At 46.4% G+C, this 20008-nt stretch overlaps 1 protein-coding gene across 2 annotated transcripts; it reads left to right on the forward strand.

Moving 5' to 3' along the window:
- The first annotated feature begins 1611 nt into the window (after positions 1-1611).
- On the forward strand, positions 1612-19763 carry LOC408508. 2 transcript variants are annotated; one of them, XM_392051.5, is made up of 8 exons: positions 1612-2611; positions 11762-11841; positions 15939-16183; positions 16442-16635; positions 17056-17178; positions 17285-17499; positions 17801-18214; positions 18340-19763. In XM_392051.5, the coding sequence occupies exons 2-8, from the start codon at positions 11800-11802 to the stop codon at positions 18910-18912; spliced, it is 1806 nt and encodes a 601-aa protein (XP_392051.1). In that variant the 5' UTR covers positions 1612-2611; positions 11762-11799; the 3' UTR covers positions 18913-19763. The 2 variants fall into 2 exon arrangements, with proteins under 2 accessions (XP_392051.1, XP_006563724.1); XM_006563661.3 differs by lacking the exons at positions 1612-2611; positions 11762-11841 and adding an exon at positions 13734-14105.
- Positions 19764-20008: the final 245 nt, after the last annotated feature.

A 20008-nucleotide genomic window follows, 5' to 3' on the forward strand; every position in this document is an offset into this window, starting at 1 on the left:
AGTAGCAAGTCCCGGAGACAACGGGATGGCTAGCGAAGAGGCGAGCGAAGAGAGAAGAACTGCCTTATAGGGCAGTTAAGCGCACGGCGGCGACGACGCCTCGGCTCGCCTCATCCGCGGTGTCTCGTCCCGTCGTCTCGCCCGGCCTCGCCTTCGGATCGGATCGGATCGCCCGTCGCGCTCGCACTCGCGCTCGCACTCGCCCCGCCCCGCCCCGCCCCGCCTCGCGCCGCGTCGCGCCGCGTCGCATGTTCTCGCGACGGTCCCGCGACCCCGATCCTTCCCAGAACGCGCGCTAGAGAACCGCGTCGGGTTTTTAGCGCGATCTTGAAAACGGAAAACGTTCCTTTTTTCGCCCTCGCTTCGATCCTCCCGGCGATCGATGGAATACGGATTTATTCCAATATCCTCGATCGTTTTCGATCATCGATCGCGGAGGGGAAGGAGTTATGAGATATGGCAGGGGTGGAGAAAGGGAAGAAGGAAGGGGCCGCTGATCGTTCTCGAGATATCGGAGGAGGGAACGGGCCCTAGTCGAAGGAAGGGAAGGAGGAAAAAGGGTGGACGTGCGTACAAGACTGTAGGACGAACGGAGGAGAGAAAGAAGGAGGAAGAGAAGGATGAGGTGGCGCGATAGCGGCGAAGATGAGGAGAGGGATGGGAGATGGAAAACGCGGGCCGGCTACGAAATGGCCGTGCCCCAAAGAGGCCAACGATCGAGAATGACCACCCGACGTCCTCTCTAGATAACGATAAATCTCGACACCCCGATTCGACAACCCATATACGTAATACGCCTCTATATATATATATACACACACATACACACACATATACATACAAAGCATATACACAAAAGCAGTGCGAATTAATCGTCTCGATCGGCGAAGGTTCGTACGCATTTTCGATAAACTCCCTTTCAGGGAGGGGAGGGGAGGGGTTACGTTAGGAAAGTGGAAATTGGACGCCTGGTGTCCAGAGGAGAGTAAACGGACGGACGGATCGATGGAGCGAGTTTCGGAGAATCGGCGGTGGGATCGGTGGTGGTGACGATGTAGTTTTCGGTAAATGTGTCGAAGCCCACCGACCCGCGATACGGTGTCGTTGCCCTCTTCCGTTCGGTCTGCCCGATGCCGGTTGCACGGCCTGCCGCCGCCGCCGCCGTCGTCGTCGTCGTTGTCGTCCACCTCTCTCCTTTCTCATCCCTCTCTCCAACCCTCCTCCCTCCCCGATAATCGCCTCTCGTTCTCTCTCTCGCCGCCGCCGCCGCCGCCGCCGCTACCACCATCGCCGCCGCCGCCGCCGCCGCCACTGCGAGTATAGGTTATCCCTGGTCCCCTCCGCGGGGACCCCCCGCCTCCTCTTTATTCCCACTCCTCGGCTCGGAGCACCTGTCGTGCCAGGGAGTAGTTGGAGAGCGCGTTAGGGGCGCTCGCCGGAGGTAAGTAGACGGCAGGTTATCAGTCCGCAGAACATCTTCGTCGCGAACGGAACCGTAAACCAGTGTGGTTGCGCATTCTTTCGTAGCGGAGCAACGGAGAGGAGGACGAAGGAGGAGGAGGGGGAGGAGGAGGTGGAGGGGGAGGAGGAGGAGAGAAGGGGGGGGAGTGAGAGATAGAGGGGGAAAGAGAGAGAGAGAGAGAGGAAAGTAGTGGAGGTAACAGTAGTGGAGGAGAGGACAAATTGACGAACGTACGTCGCGGATCTTTTGGCGGATACGCTACTTGTCGTCGTCGTCGTCGTCATCATCATCATCGTCGTCGTCGTCGTCGTCGTCGTCGGTGTTGCCGTATTACCGGTAACCGCCACACACTGCCGTTATCGATGCTCAGTCGAATCGGCCACGATCCAACGGGAGTTTCGTACACGTTTCTCTCTCGCTGTGTATCGCGCGCAACCGATATATACAACGTCCTTCTCCCTGACCCGGCGATCTTCTTCTTCTTCCCTTTTTTTTTTCTTATTTTTATTCCCTTCTCTCCTCTCCTCTTCCCTTTTTTTTTTTTAAATTATTCGTTATACATTTATTTATTTATTTATATTTCATCCTTCTCCTCTCCACTCTTCCCTTCTCCTTTTTCCTCGTCCGATAATCCAACAACGGACGTTCCATCCGGACATTTCTCGACCGCCGAATAATTCGACTCGAATAATTCGACTCGCCGGGTCGACTCGGAATCGGCGACGATATGATCGAATCCGTGTAACGTAAATCCAATCGGTGTATATCGTGCAACACGAACAATAAAAACAAATAAATAAAATAATTTTTTTCCGAGTGTTGAGTGACGGATCCTCCTCCGCGTCTCCTTCTCCGTCTCTCTCTCGTTCTCTGGAATCGAGAATCGAATTTCGGGGGGAGAAGGGAGAGGTGGGGTGGCGGCGATTAAGCCTGCGCTTGGATCGCCTCGATCGCTGCGATTTTTCGACGCGGGACCCGGCGGAAACGGAACGGGGAGAAGTTTCCAGGAGAGCAGAGAATCGAGAAGAAGAGGGAAGAGAGAAGCGGGGGCTGATAAGGCGATCTGAAGCGGCTGCCGGGATGCGGCACGAGGAGCCGCTCAGCTGCAGCTAACACGTGGCGACTCCACGCGCACTCCGCGATCCCTAGGTGAGCTTTATTCCTAATAATAATAATTTCTTTCTTTCTTTCTTTTCAATTATTCAATCGTATTCGGAAGATTCAACGAAACGGGGGTTTGGAAGGCGGGAGAGCAGTTAATGGGAGCCGGGGCTGTCGATATAAACGCGCACGCAGATAGAGTGGAGCACGGCGAAACGGGCAGGCGGATAAGGTTCTCGTACGAGGAAATCGGGTGGGGAGGGAATGTGGTCGGTCCGCAGGCAAGGAGGCCCTCGCCAAATTTTCGTGCCGCTGGTCTGGGCGCAATGTGCCTCGAATCTCCACGTGCTTCCACAGATCCTCTCTCTCCTCCTCGCCCGTATCCTCTTTCTCTCTCGCCCATTTGCCATCTTCAATCGCGAGCGCACCGAGCCACCATTCCCGCGGGCCTCTCTTCCACTCTCTTCCTCTTCTCTCCCTCTTATATCTTTCTCTCTCTCTCTTCTTCGTATTTCGTATCTCTCATTCTTCCTCCGTCGAGAATCGAACCGCTTCGGAGTTAGCGCATTCCAACGAATACTCGTACTTCCTACGTCGCTCGATTCCTTCCTTCCTTTCTTTCTTCCTCGAGAGAGGAAGAGCGCGAAACTAGATTTGATTCCGTGCGAAACAACGAAACGCTTCGGCATTAGAAATTCGGCATTAGTTTAGGAGGAAATATTTGGAGGGGAAAAGAGAAAAAGATTATAATTCCTTCATTCAAGGCGAATCTTGTTAATCGCGGGTTAAGAATTCTCGAAGAATCGACGTTTCATTCGCGGCTATTATGCGATCCCTGCAAAGGAGGGTCGACTAGGGTGACCGATTCGGGTCCGCACGGACCGGCTCTCGAATATAACGCGCGTGCATAACATGCTAAAGAAGGTGGCCGTACACCTGGCTACTACACCTGCACGCTACACCCGAAAAATTCGTTTCCAAGATACGCCGATTATCGATTTTGCATCATCCTAATTACGATCGGCTCCCTTCCGAAACTTCCGAATTCATTTGAACGAACGCCACTCCTTCTAGCGTGTATCTATTTAATAAAACTTAGATCTATTCCAGTTAAAAGTTTTATCTTTTTTAACTAGATCGAATAAAATTAAAAGTTGCAAAACTTAGCTCCTTTGAAACGAATAGAATGATCATATCCAAGGTGCGAGGATCGTAGAAGAATGGCGAAACAAATACAAAGTGAACACGCTGGAGGGAAAAAAGCTGGAAACGGAACCGGTGAGAACCGGATCTGATTAAATGGTTTAAAAACAATGGCTGATAAAAGTCGCCTGTAAATCTTTAGCATCCTCGAATGTCGTAATAAATCTTCGTTAGAAACTCTCCTATTTTTTATTTGTATAACGTTAAATTGACCGGTTCGGTGGCGCGCTTAGATCGCGACAATGCGGCGCACGACGCGAAGCGGGGGCCACGTGTGTGTGTGTGTGCACGCGCGTACGTGTGTAGGTCGATCGAAACGTTACGAGCTCATCAAGGGCACGGAGCGGCATTGCGGTGGAGAAGCGCGACCCAACTTACTTACTTGGCCCAACTTAGCCGCGGCTCGTGTTCCTTTTAAAATTTGCATCGAAATAAGTCGGCGAGCGTCCGTTTGCCCATCGCCGCCCCGTCGTTGGCGGGCAAAAGGAGTACGCTAACGGTTTTCGAACAGGTGTCATCTCTTTTTTCCGCGCTTCATGAAATATTCACCAGGCATACGATCACGTTGGTACCAAGCGCTAATCCGTACGTTGTACACGGGGGCATTCAACCTCCTGCTGGCCTGCCGCGGCATTGGAATCACGCCCGACATAACTTTGCATTCGTTTGTCCATGTAATTTCTCCTCCGTGCCGTCCGATATTGCCATACCGTCGCATTCTACCGTCTACTTTGTCCAAGCAAGATAACGCGAAAAGAAATAACGATGTCGCGACACAACCGACTCCCCCCTCTTCTCCTTCTCTTCTCCTTCGCGCGAATTTCGCCGCGAAACACCGTTGCGAATACTCGTTCCTTTCTCTCTATTCACTCTTTCGTGTTTTCGCCGAACGAACGAAAATTCGAGTCGATTTTTTTCGCTCAACTTAACCTCTCAAACCGTTCGAACAACGCTGTAAACCGACGCAGGCGACGAATTTTCACGCGGCATTCGCGCGGCAAACGGTGGAAACGGTGAATATCGATGGATAGATCCGTATTCGCGTGTGTATCGCGAACGGTTATCGGTTTCTGGCCGTCCGATAGCCTATAATGCTTCACGCATCAAGCGTCGCGAACACTGGCCGAAAGCATAATCGGGGCAGCGGGGGGGTTGCGCGGAACGGGGGGGTTGCGCGGAACGGGTGCGTGCGCGTATCATTTACAGCGGACGATTCGGAACGGGCGCGTGTGGCGCACTCTCCCGCACGAAAACCGGTATCAACGTAGATTCGTCCCATTATCCATTATCCGCCGCGGTGTTACGTTCGTTTCACGCGGTATCCGCGCTCTCGCTACAATCCGGCACACTATTGAAAACTATTCGATAATGCGATATGCGGCTCTATCGCGTTGTCGTACACGATTCACTCGCTCGTTTCTGTATTCCACGATGAGGGCGAGGATTCTCTCTCTGTCTCTCTCTCTCTCGTTCATATTTCCCGACTCATCGTGGCCGACTCGCCACGCTGAGAGATGAAGAGAAAAAGAAGTCCGTTTCGTAGAGAAACGGATTAATGGGACGCGGACACGGAGTGGAAACGGAGCACGTTACGTGGTCGTAGTAGCGTTAACCCAGTTTCTTTGTTATTTCCCTCTTCTTTCCCCCTCCCTTCCTCCCTCCCTCTCCCCCCTCCTCCCTGTTATTCCGTAGCCAGGTCGAACGAGGATAATGATGATTCGCGACAGCTGTCGGCTATGCGGTAAACGATTCGAGCCTCGACACGCCGAGCCGCTTTTAGAATTCGTTCGACCGTACTATCCTGAATTTCAACAGAAGACGATCGAGCTCCTCGGCTCCTCGTTTTCCTTCCTTTGCACGAATATCGCGTATATATCGTGCATCCGATTCGATTCGATTCGATCGTATCGTACCAAAGGAGAACGGCGGGAGGGGGGGGAAGGGGCGAAGCGAGGGGAACGGAACGATACCATACGCAGTCCAATATATACGCAACAGCCAAAGAATTTCCCCCTAAGTTTTATCGCGAATCAACGTCGCGTCCCGGATGCTGCGAGCTTTCCATCCTTTACGGGAAGAACATATGTAGTACGCTCCATCGCGTACATAACCACGATACGACCATAGTAATCGTAAATTCTCTCGGTCCGCCACAATGAACCTACTTCTTCCTCCGCGTCCCAAACGATCTCTCTCCGCGAATCAAATTGATTTTCACCCATTAGCAAGGAGGAAAGTACTTACTCGGCTCGATCGATACCAGCTTGAGAACAGCTGACGGATATACATATATATATATATATATAAGAGAGCTGAGTAAGTTGACGACAGTGGTAATAGTGGTGGTGGTGGTATTGGAATTTCGTAACGCGATGTCGTCCTCTTCTCCTTCTCCCTCCCTCTCTCTCTCTCTCTCCCCACCCCCACTCCTCTCCCCTAGAGAAACGAGAACTCGTCCGGCTATCGCCGCCACTTTCCTCCATTCACGATACTCTCTTATCTGGCCCGTGTGTACGGGGCCTTATTTACATAAAACGTGTACACGCGAACGCATTCACATGGTCGAATGCGCGGCGGGGCGAGGGGCGAGGGGCGAGGGGGAGGGAGGGGGAGTATGAAGGGGTGGGGGAGCTCGCGCTTTCAAGCTGGGGAGCACGCGTAATACGCGGCTGCCACGCAGCCCTAAGAGAGACAAGTAGAAGAGACGAGGACGTGGCGCACGCGATAATTGCCGTTTCGCGATGTCGCCCGTCCGATATGCCCTTCTCGTCGCCGCGACGCGCGATCACTGGGTCGCATTAACCGTTAATGTTAACGCAACCGATCTCGACCGCGGTGAATGGATCGGTGAAGTCGGTGTGATTACTCGAACTCCGGTATACACGGAATCTCCCGCTTCTCCCCTCCCCTCCCCTCCTCCCCGCCGCTTCTCCCCACCACTCGCCACGCTCCACTCTCTTCCATCTTGCCAAGCGATAATAATTCCCCGACGCTCGGTATCGAGGCAACAAGTCGCGCGACCGGACACGTTTTAGGTAGCCCGAAGGTCACCGGTTGACCGGAACGGATATTTATTTCGTGTATCGTTTCGTCCATTCTGCCGAGGAAGGCAGATTGATTCGTTACGTTTACGTCTATTGTTATTTAATTTTTTTTTTTTTTTAATAAGATCGAAAATAAAAATCCGCGATGCATTGGATGATGACGAATATGAATTATTTATTATTTCTCTCTCTCTTTCTCTTTTTCTATGAAACAATATATATATAAAATTCGATAATTGAAGAAACTTGAAACATTCGTATCACGAATCTTATCCTACTTATCGCGTGCATTACTGGTGGTGCGAAACTATTTCGAGGATACCGTTCGTTTAAAAGTGGCGAGGCACACGTTTAAACACGTTAAGGATCGTGAAAACGTGTTCATTAAGAAAGAAATTCTCTTTCCCCCCGAATAATTCTGTCATTTCTCATCGCCGCTAATTGCTGTTTCGCGCGATGGTCGATGCGCGATCGTTTAAGAAAAAAAAAAGAAAAAAATAACGATATTTACATTTTTACGCGATTATAATTAATCGTGATTGCTCGTGATCAAATCTATGAGGTGGTTTTTTTTTTCTTTTTTTTTTTTGCCGCGGAACGAGTTTGTCGTTACCGCTTCGTGATCACCGGCCGTTGTGTGCCGTCTATCTATCTGTACACACGTCCGTCGGTTTTTATTCGTCGATTCGACTTCCCCGACGATTTCGAAATAATTTACCGTTCGCTTTGGCGACACTTACAAATTGCACGGGGATATAAGAATTAATGACAGTAACAGTTAATGACCGAGAGATCCACGAATCTCTTCTCTTTCTTCCTTCGTAAATGTAAAACCCTTTGGAATGGAATTCGCCAATTCATTTGGAGAATATTTTTTTCTCGATCTCAAAATTTAAAATTTTCAATCGAACTTCTTCTCCTTCTCCTTTTTTCTTTCTTTTTTAAAAAATCCAATCCATTTCGGGACCAATACGATAAAACGCACGAAGCAAACGAAATAAATAAATACTCTCTCGTAAGCCATCGTAAAATACAAGGTATCTATCGGTATTATATTTCTTCAATGCTTAATCAAGCGGCCGTTTTACGACACGTTTCAACGCCACGGGAAATTAAACTCGCGTTAACAGCAGGCGAACCGATCTGGCAACGGCGGCAAACGCGATCCACGCATTTTTCCCATTTATTATTTTCGCGGTCCGCGCGCGTCCGGTTTCGTTCGCCTCGAACGGCGAGGAGGAGAGGGGGGGAGGGGAGATATGGGAATGGATCGTGGATAATAACTAAAGCGAAAGAGAGCGCCGCCGTGAGGAATACGTTACAGCGTGGGATTCTCTGTCCGAGAAGTGGCGAGTCGATAACACCGTTACCGATCCTCCCCTCTGAGCATTCCAACTTCGACACGTTCCGGGAAAGAGCTAGCTTTACCGAGCGGAGAAAGAGAGAGATAGAGAGAAAGAAAAAAGGGACTTTATTATTCGTGGAACGTAATTAACGACGTGAGTGAAAAATTTCTCAATTCGTCCCAAAACCTCAAGAAAGAGAGAAAAAAGGGATTCGTGAGCGAAAATTTCAATTTTCGTCCCGAAAACGAGCCGAAGGATTTTTGGAGATGAGAATTTTTTTTTTTATCTTGATATCGGACGAGGAAGGATTCGATTTCCCGCTACGAGGGAACCTTGTCGCTGACTGTAATACGAGGGAATAGCAATTACACTGTAATAACAGTACTAACGATAATGGTTGCAAGAGCAGTTAACATTAACGACACGAGTGATCGTGCCGATGCTGATGGCGACAATAGTTGGCATCGTAACTTTTATACGCATGAGTTGTTTCGTAGGCGTTCCGATTAAGTAGCGCGCGCGCGCGCGCGCCTGCTGCTAATCCTCGACCACGTAACGTTAAAAAATCTAGGGTAGAGGAGATATGTATGTATATAGGTCAGACTGCTTTTCGTTATAATTAGTCAATTAACATTTCCTGCGAAGCAGGAACGGGCCCCATTAAAATTTATAAGGTAGAAAACTATTTTCCTCGAATTGTTATTTACAATCTTATTCATCTTCCCGTATCCTCCTCCGTGCTTCTGCAACCTGGTTCGATCTCACAGCTTTGAACGTTAATTCGGTATAGGCAACGTTGCACGGGGGATTTAATTAAAAAAATTAAATTCTCAGGCTAACAATAAACGCCTGCCCTCTACTCCTTTCTTATAAATCCTCATTCATCAATCAATTCCCGATCACTTCTAACAGAACCTTCTATAACCGTGTTATACGTTTCTCACGGATCGCGAAGATATTACATTACGGTGTATCGGGCAAGGTTTTTCCAACCGCGGTAAAAGAGCACGGTAAAACGAAGCGTGACTAAGTTTCTGTCAATATAATACCTTAATCCAATTCGCGCCAATTTCTTTTCTCTCCCTTTTTCTATCCTTTATCCGTTCCGGAAGAATAATCACTGTGCGGGGGAGGGGAGAAGCGGTTATAATTTAACAACGCGAGACAAGAATGGGAGAATCGACAATTACTCGGATCATCGCGCGGGATACGACATTTCGTATCGATCCGGGCGAATAATATACATCGAAACGAATTCCCGCTCGCGTTTGCGTTAATTAAATACCGTTTTCCGCCCTTCGTTGTTATACACCGCACACGTCGGCACGCGAACGTTGTTGACATCCAACTATTATTCGTAATCTGTGACGTGCCACTTACGCGTGCAACATAGTAGTAAACTCAATTTTAATTAACGTCCTCCGCGCACCGCGTTCTGCGCAACCGGCTGCCTCTTCCTTTTGCCTCGTCTATTATATTATATGGCGGCGCGCCGCCAGCTTTACAATTGACATGTCGTCTGCATCGCATCGTGCCTCTTCTCTCCGTTCCTGTTCGAACGAACGAGGAAAAAAGAAGAAGAAGAAGAAAGAAAAACAGACGAAGAGAGAAGAGAAGAAAAAGAAAATCGTTGATTTTACGACACGCTACATATGTATATATCGTGTCTCTATTAACGACATGTCGAAGCACTTTCCCCTCCCTCCCCGCTCCCTCCCGTCCTCGAGCGGTTCTCAACTATAAATTCATACAATCGCATATGGATGAAATATGCCACATGTCTCGACAGAAATTAGATTTCGCGAGACATTGGAGACGGAAGCGGAGAATTCCTTCCTTCATTTCGAAATTAGAACGAACGATTGAATTTCAAAAAGATTCTCGGACATATTTTTCGGGAAAATAAAACGAAGATGTCGTTCGTTAAACTTTTATCTCTATTTCTTTGAAGAAGGAGAAAAAACTCGTTGCTAGACCGTCGCAAGTGCGTAGAAAAATCGATCGAAGAAGGTTGAAAAGACGGCGAATAGATGGCACTGTTCGCGGAGAGAAAGAGAGAAAGAGATTGTAAAGCGATCGGGCTGCCAATTGAAATCTTCAGAAGAATTTAATGCATTCGGATGCTTGGGTAGGAGGGGAAAGGAAAGGAAAGGAAAGAGAGAGAGAGAGAGAGAGAGAGAGAGAAAAAAGAAGAAAAGAGCGAACGACCAGAACCCAATAGGCGTTCGTCTCGATTCGCTCGGGGCAAAATCGTGACGTAACGCTAACTGAAAACTTATTATCGAGCGCCGCGACAATCGGTGAAGCTAATCGGTAAATCATCGACTGGCCGGATCGTGGAACGTGACACGGTCCACGCGATTGATGTACACCGCCAAACATAACGTCGAAATCCACCGGTTTAATCTATTCATAAATGGCTTACCGTGGAAACGGACCACAGTCGTCGAATGGTTTTATGAATGGTCGCGTGGAACAGGTTTCACAGTTCGGATACGGGATCGTTAACTTCATTTCTATCTTCGCCAACTTTGTTTCGTTTCCATCCCGGATATCGCTTCAATTTTTCTCTCTCTCTTTTTTCATCCCTTCGGATATAAAATTAATAAAATTTGAAATCGATCTCGAAACGACCAGAAGAAAATCGATCGAAATTATCCATTTTGATTAAAATTAAAATTAAAAATATATATATATATATATATTTTTAGAAAATATAATCAATATAAATAAAATGCAAGAAACGGACAGTCTTTCTAATTGTAATTTCCATATTATTCATTTATTCTCATCGGAAAGTTGATTACGGGACGAGATATCCGCCTGTTTAAATTTACAATACACGCGGCGTTAGATCGTGATCAAAGAAACGAGCCAGCCGAACCGGTAAAATGCTTATCGATTCATTAGCAACTCGGCTATCGACCATACATTCGAGCCAACAAAGTACTAAAAATAAGTAGGCCAGGCTGCCTCCTAACGAAACTACGAAACCAGTTGTAACCTCTTCCTTCTTCTCCGTCTGAAAAATCGCTTTTTTTTTTTTGCACCCGAATAAAGACAAGCCCGCGTGTCTCGGTTATCTCCACGGACGGATCTCGCCACGTGAGAAGCCGGTAACGTAACAGAATTGAACGGATGATCAACGTCGACCAGTTGATCGAGAATAGAAAAATATATATATATAACCCGTTCCGCTCATTTATCATTTCCAATGATTTCAATGCTGCCTCTTTCCAGCATCTCGAATCAATGGATTTGACGAACTTTGTAAAACGGATCTTAACGGAGGAGTGAAATATATTTTACTCGTCACGACGCGGTTATTTTCCAAGATTGGAAAAATTCGATCGAAAGATTAGATTCTGGCCGCAGAATTTAATATCATAACTATGATCTCTCTTTCTCTCTGTTGGAGAATCAATTTTACGCCGAGGCCTCGTTGGGATTCGAAGCGCGACCTGGCGGATAGTATTCAGTTAATTTGCTCGCTAGACCATGGTGGTCGGATAAATTAAAATAGATCCGGCTGCAAATTCCTTTTGCATCGGGTTGCATACGATTACGAGTCTCTCTAACGACAAAAAAAACGTTTCTCGTTCCAGGAAGGCGTATCTCATCGTGAGAGGCTGGGACCTCCAGGATGCCAGGGGTGTGGAGGTTGCTACGTATGCTGATCTATATGGTGAGAAATATTCCACGTGTGATTCTTTCGTACGAAAACGGATGATTGAAACTTCCTGCTGGTGACTAATTTAACAACCAGAGAAATCCAGCCAAAGGAAGTATCCTACTTTCCTTCATGACGTACGAAGGAGACAACTTCGAAACGACCCGTATAATACAAATAATATAACTCGAATAATAAAGTAACAAAGTATCGCGATAAAGCTTACGCTCGAATTTGCTTACGCGCGTTAAACAAGGAGCGTAAGTTTATCAGACTATGAACGGGTGGAAAAACGAGTCACGCATGCTGCTGTTAAATCGAATCGAGTCGCGCGCCGATACTGAAGGGAAAGGCTTCTCTGTCTGGAAGGCTTGAATATTAATTCTTAATTAAGCATGTGCGTACTTTCTTCCACTCAACGACGATGATCTAGCGTCCATTACCGTCCAACGATTTTCAGACGACTCTTATCCGCTCAACCGTTCCTTTCGTAAGTCAATTAAGTTTGGATACTTGGCTACAATGGGGTAATAATTTCGAGCCCTTGGATTAAGGGGAGTAAACAGGCTGAGAGGAGGAAAGGTACGGTTAGAAACGAGGAAAGAAAAAAATTGTCGGGTGATCGTTACGAAATGATGCCTAATGAAAAATTCGTCACAGTCGGATGACAATGCGATGACGCGGCAGAAGACGCGACAGCTTGCAAGCGGATATTCGTGCCTACTCTAGGTACCGTTACGCGGTATCTTACGACCTTCTTTTCCTCCTTTTCCCCCTTGCACCTGCTTCCTCTGAAAGTTATTCAGGACCTCTGCACAACCTATTGCCCCCTCGCGATGTTGCGTCTGCAGAGTGAAATCTCTTATTGCGGTTTCGCGCAGGAAATGCGTCATCCAACTCGCATACACTCATCCTTCGATATTTATGCGCTTCCGTATCCACTCGAGTCCACTCCGCTCCATTGAATATTACATTACTGTATTCATCACCTGCGAATTTATATCTACCTCTTGTTTCGTTTCTTTTTCTTTTTTCTTTTTTCTTTTTTTTTCCCCGATTCGAATTTGAGATGTATAGAGAGAGAGAGAAGAAAAAGAAGGATTTTATTATCCATTTTCAGAGTTTCAAAAAAAATCCAACGATCTATGCTTAGCGCTGAAATCGTCTTTCCTGGTAACTCTTAAACAATTCGGAAAAATATTAGCAATCCATCCATCGGTGATTAACCGTTGTCGGGAAAAAGTACCGTAAAAATCTGTTTAACTATTCGTTCTTTGCTTCTGCCTACATACGCGCGACAATACGTATATATATATATATATCTATATATCTATATATATATATATATACGTTTTTAAAGAAGAGGCCTCGAATGCGAGGGACCACCGAAGTCTTTATTGGTACCTACTTAAAAGAACGTGACACGAAGAAATAGTTGCTCGTCTCCCGGTGAGTGAGAAGCGCATAAACGAACACAGAGGAAGCTATTTCCTCGTGTGTCGCGAGGAGTACAATCGGGTACACGGAGACGGGCATTAGTATTCGAACGCCAGAGGAGCCGCGATGGGAAACTCACCTACCGGCTTGCCTCACGTTCGAGTAACTCGGAATACTGATACATTCGCTGTTATAACGAACTTGCCGTCGAGTCGTAAAGCCTATATCCCGCGAATTGCTTCCGCCTCTACCGCATAATATAAATATCGTTTGCCATTCATTTCACGTTCTTCGAGAGGATAACATCGGACTCGATTGTCTCTCCTAGACGGACGACTCGATGCGCGGAGAGCATGCGCACGCGCATGCGCGTTATTGCTCTCCTCCAATAAATTAATCAACCAACGGACGGGTTTCAAACGGACTTCGAAGTCCGTTCCTGAAACGTTCTTTTAACAAACATGTTTTTTTCGTTTCGCGGGTGAAATCGCAATTTTCTACAACCCGTACTCGTCTACTAATAGACGGTACAAATAAACGTGTTAAAAGAGACCGGTGGCTTCTCTCTTCATTCATTCGAGGCGTATCCTCGTGTCTGTCCTCTCGTGTTCGCAAACGTTCTCGAGTATGATACACCGAGGGGAATAAAATCCGAACCGTGAACCTCGATTGATCCTCGATGATCGACCGTGAATCGAGTCGAGGCGAAGCGAAGCGAAGCAAAACGGAGGGAAGGGGGAGAAAAACGAGATGCTGGTAGTTCGGTTTGCCCCGCAAGGGGGCAAGAGAGTGGCGCGCGCACACACAGGCGCGTGGTGTATAACCCCGTTGGTATACCACAGGTGCGTAATCATTTCTAATGAAACGTTGTCATTTAACAGTGCGATTGTAAGAGCGCAGAAACTTGTTTTCACTTGCGCGAAAAACGGCGACCGTTAATGCAGCGGTAAAGACGCCTCTCCCGTTACCAGCATTGCGCGCGACCACGATATATACGCACGGGAACACCTTCCTTCAAACATGCCCACTTTTGCGCTTACGTGTCGCGCGGATTTTCTTCTATGATTCGAAAAAGATCGCGACTCGTTTCGTGTTTCGAGCTCGATGGACGAGCTACGACCGGATGAACAACGTAAAGATCTATTTTCTAGAAAATATCTATTATTATTATTATCATTATTATTATTATTATTGCACGCTTGCCTGCTTATTTTCCTCGCCTACGATTCCAAGATCCGTATAATATAATATCATTCTCTGTGTTAATCGACGTGGGAAACGGCCGGATCGAGATAACGATTACGATCCTTCACCGTGTGTCCATATATTCTCTCGTGTACGAGTACGAGTACGGGTATGAGTATACCGATCTGTACCATTGATGGAATCATTGGTTGTATTTATTTTTATTATCGTTTATTCATCGCGTTGGAAATTACGATCGATACGAGTAGGAATGACGATACGGAGGAAGGGGGAAGATTGGAATGGTGATTTACGATAAAATGGTAATGGTATAATCATGGTTGCCGAATGAAAATAAAGATACCGGATAGAGATCCGTGGAAGAGAAATCGTGGAGATACGGCCGGATAAGCCTTGTTACCGGGGAGCGTGTACAGGAAACGTGACTACGGGGAAAAAGTAGTATTCGCGATATTTGCATTCGGTTGATCCGGTCGGTATAACAGAATTTTTCAAACATTGCGTATCGATCGATCGATAAAATTATTCGCAGCGTTCATTTTTCTCTTACTTACCAACTTGTACGGCTACTTGTACGGCTACGTTGCAAGTGTGGAAAACTCGACAACGATTCAATCGACCGAGAGATTAAATTATCTTCCGTTTAAATCAATCGATCGATGCAGATATATTTCGACTCGGTATCATCGCGTTAAAAGCGTAATCGCTTATGTAAATTTTACGAATATACTTGATCCAAAAATTTTTTATAAGATTTTTTTTCGTTACCGTTTTAAGAATTTACTTTACGCGGTAAAGCAGAAACTCAAAGTAACTCGAAAAATACCAAATACGATCCTTCGAAATAAAAAAAAAAAAAAAAAACGTTCCGCAAGCATCGATAATTTAGAATTTTACAATAATAATTTCAAATGAGTACCGCTAATAGTCTAAATATAGAAAATATAATTACCGTATATTTCTCGGCGTGTTATACAAAATAATATTATCCGGAACTTAATAATCGTTATAAGTGATCATTAAAGAGAATTGTACGAGCATTTAAGTAATTAAACGTTTATTATATCCAATTTGAGAGGAAACGCGATTACATGGAAACACGGCAAACATACGCGTAGCACTTTAAGCTATAATAAATCTAACCCAGTATTAACAATTTTATACGCATATTTATGTACGCATCTAAAATAATTTTCAACAATCTGATCGATGAAGTAATTGCTATGAAATAATTGCAAATAAAATCAACTCGTATCGTATCAAAAATTATTACTTCCACCTCGGATCTATCTCGATCGAAAAAAAAAAAATTTCGCGCGAATTTTAACATATTACGAACGATAGTCGTAAAAGTATACTCGTGTTGCCAGATTGAGAAGAGAGAGAGAGAGAGAGAGAGAGAGAGAGAGAGAGAGAGAGAGGTCGTCGAGTTCAAGGTATAAAAAAAAACGTATTGGTTGAATGCACAGGTGGTTGGCTTGAAGAGCGTTGGTAGCAGCAGCGACATTTGGCCGCTGGAAAGGCCAGAGGGAATGCCAGCCATACAGTCCCTCGAAGTGATGTGTGGAAAGGATCACATGGACGTACACCTCTCGTTCTCCCAACCCTTCGAGGGCATCGTCTCGTCCAAAGGCCAACACGCGGATCCGCGATGCGTCTACGTTCCACCGTCCACAGGCCAGACCTTCTTCTCCTTTCGGATAGCCTACGCGAGGTAACATCTCTTGTCTCTATCCGTCAAACCATCTTTACGCTTAAGCTCTCCCTCTCGCGGCGATCGATAAGAAGATATGCGCGGCAACGGTTAATCGATTATTCGACGCCGCACACAGAGAATTGTTATTTTCTTCTGTTTTTCAAATCATCCATCCTTGCCGAGACAAAGCAAATTGGACAAATGATTGGAAATTCAATTTATTAATTCAATGATTGAACAAGTATTGAATAAAGTGGTGAATGTTCCTGATCGCAGATGCGGTACCAAGCCAGACATGCACGGACAATTCTACGAGAATACGGTAGTCGTTCAATACGACAAAGATCTGCTCGAGGTGTGGGACGAGGCTAAACGACTGCGTTGCGAGTGGTTCAACGATTACGAGAAGACAGCTTCGAAACCGCCGATGGTCATCGCGGATCTCGACGTAATCCAGTTAGATTTCAGAGGTATAGTAGATTTCCAACTTTATTTACGAATTACTCAATTAATCCATTAATGTTCCATTCGACGAGAGAGAGATTCTTAAACTTTGATATGTATATAATTTTAATCGTTGAAGCGATTTCGATGTAGCTGAAATTTTACTCGATTACACGAGTATCTATATATATATATATACACACAAAACAACGGGACAAATGGATGAAACGGTGATCCCCGTTCGTGCAAAGAGTTTAACACGAGTTTAAATGATCGCACAGGCAACTCGTGTAGCAGCGGTTGACCACAGGTTGAGAGAACCGCAGCGCCGCTTAACTCAACTTCCCTTTATGCGCATGCGTTTTATGCTTAGAGACGCGGCGATGAGATATTCGCGAATTGAGATATGGAGACCGAGTAGAACAGAGATGTGTGTGGTGTTGCAGGCGACAACGTGGACTGTTGGATGGAAATTCAACACGGCAAGGGACCATGGGCACCTCCCGTCTCCGGAATAGTGCCCCTCGGCTCCACCCTCACCCTGGTCGTCGCCATAAACGATTATCGAGGTAACGGGGGAGGGGGAAATGATTTCGCTAGGAGTCGAAACGAAAGTCGTACGCGTGTATTTGATTCTTGGATTCTTTTTTCTTTTTTTTTCCGTCGATCGATCAGGCGAATTCGACATGCGAGTGAAGTCTTGCGTGGCCTCGGACGGAGGCGGGCACACGATACAGCTGAGCGACGAGTTCGGATGCGTGCTGAGGCCGAAGATGATCAGCCGATTCTTGAAGGCGAGGGGCTCCGACGATCGCGCAACGGTCATCACTTACGCCTTCTTTCACGCGTTCAAGTTCCCGGACGCGTTAAGCGTGCACATCAAGTGCAAGGTAAACGATGTTGGATATAAATATACAACTTGATAAATACAGCTTGCAACGGATCAAAAGTATTAGTCGAAAATATTATTGAAACGCCGTGAAGCGTTTTTAACCTTTCCTTAACCCGAAGTGGTGTCCGACAAAGTAAAGAGCAAATATTTGCTATTAAACAAGTGAACGAGCGGTTTTTAACGAATTTACTCGGTAAACGAGACGATCGATCTCGGATTTGCCTGTTCGTTATGCAAATTTGCGCGCGAAAGGGGGAGAGAGAGGCGAAGGAGGTTAAATTGTTTCGATCAATGTCAAGGTTGAGATCTGTCGTCACGGGTGTTTGGATCACTGTCAGCTCAGCGGATCCGTCGGCCACTACATTCAAGAGCGCAAGGATCAGATACGACCGCAGTACCCGCAAACCACAATACCTCCCACCGTTCACAACAACGAGGACGACGACAACAACAACAACAACAACAACAGCGCCGACAAGGGTAACGAAAACGCGGGAGGTGGGGGCGAGCAGGCGGATGGCTCCCTTTACGATGACATCATACAGGATGGTGACGAGATGGCTTCGATAGGTGGCCACTTTTTGGGAGTGGAGAAGTCTGTACCGAAAGCGCAAGCGCAGACGAGCAACCGGTTGCCAGCGCCAGTCGTCGAGATACCGAACGAAAAACTTCATACGGACGAGACGACAGATCCTTCGAGCCGACCGTTCCTTGTGAGTTTGCGCCAACTTCTTTTTCCTCCACTCTCTATCTATTATTATTACTATTATTATTATTATTATTATTATCACGAAAAGGGGGGAGAGAGACGAAGCCTGTTTTCACCCTTGTTTTCCAGGATCCGGCACGGGTAACGCGATACGAGAGCGATCGGGACAAATTCCCTCACGGACCTCGCAATCTGGAAGGAGACACTATACCGAGCGTGACACCGCTCTCGTCCCCGAACGGCAGACGAAAGAGATCGGTGATCGTGTCGGATAGGAAAATCCGTAGCGCGGACGTCGGCGTGAGCGGTTTGTACGAGGTTATATCCGAGGCCGATCTAGCGTTCAGCCCGGACACACACGCGGAAGCGGTAACCGTGTTTCAAGGCAGAATACGGGAGGAGGTGGTATACGGTATCTGCCTGCCCATGCCGGGTTTCAGCGCCCTCTTCATCGTGGTGGCGCTCTCCGCGGTCGTTTCTGCGCTTGTCGCGGGCGCGATGCTCCATCGGTTGCAGGCGCAACGCGAGGCCGCCGACAGCAGAAAGAACAATGGAGCTGTGCACTCGACCAACGGGTGGTTACCTTACGGGTTGCTGCGCGTACGCTGCGCGGCGAGACCAGCCCATCCGGAACAGATTCAGCAAAAACAAACGAGTCCAGTCGCAGCCACGACGAGTCCACCGGTCGAGAGAGGAGGCTGACGGACTTTCCGTGACTTTTGTGTCGCTCGTGTCGCGGGACGCGCGACCGTGTACAACGCTCCACGAAAGACAATGTGCAATAATCACGCTGTACAAAGTATTTTAAGTGCGTCGAATCGTACGCGCGACAGAGTCTCCTCCTTATATAATCAACGATCGCATCAATGGGACGAAGATGTTATGAAAAAAAAAAAAAGAAAAGAAAAGAAAAAAGAAAAGATAATGCAGCTGGTGCGTTTCGTGATCGGAGAATCTTCGACTCCTCTCAATCTCCCCTCCTTCTCGTTCATTTATCTATCTCCCCTCCCCTTTCTCTTCTCTTCCCCTTTCCTTCCTCTTTCCCTCGTCCGAGCAAAGCATACGGAAGCGTTTATCGAACGATTATTTTCGACGAGAATAAAAAATATTGGTATTGGGTAAGTAAGGAAAATAATCATCGCTAGAAACAATATTCGCCGTACGGGACGAGATATTGATGAGATATTCGCGAGGGGGAATTGGCGTTGCTCGCTTACGTAGTTTCCTCTCGAGTTGTCGAGTGAATATTGTAAGGGAAAAAAAAAAAGAAAAAAAAAAAAAGAAAAAAAAAAAGGAAGAAAAAAGGAAAAAAAAAAAAAACACTTGTTTCGCTTGATATTGCGAATAATCATATTATCAGATACTTTGTGTTATTGTTTCGCATCCATCGATTCGCCGCTAATTTCGATCGAATCGAACATGATTAAGGGAGGATTGAACACGCGTCTTTTCCTCCCCTACAGATAACGATGATGAACTTGAGAAGGTATGCGTACTAATATTTTTCTAATAAGTCTGTAGAATACGGGAATTAAAAGTGCGATTAAAAAAAAGGAAAAAAAAAAAAGATTCGTTCGTAAGTAAGTCGTAACGCGTATTTAGCAATTAGTTACGCGTGTCTTATCTATTTAACGATGATATTCGCTAGAGGTGCTGATAACGATCAATATTCATGTCATAATTATATATAATAAAAAAAAAAAAGAAAAATTGGATCGGATATAATAAAGATTAATATCTTATCCAGTCCAATTATCATCGAATATAATTTTGTATAAACTATATATATATACATATA

This window comes from Apis mellifera, linkage group LG15, assembly GCF_003254395.2.
Source record: "Apis mellifera strain DH4 linkage group LG15, Amel_HAv3.1, whole genome shotgun sequence".
Taxonomy (NCBI): domain Eukaryota; kingdom Metazoa; phylum Arthropoda; class Insecta; order Hymenoptera; family Apidae; genus Apis; species Apis mellifera.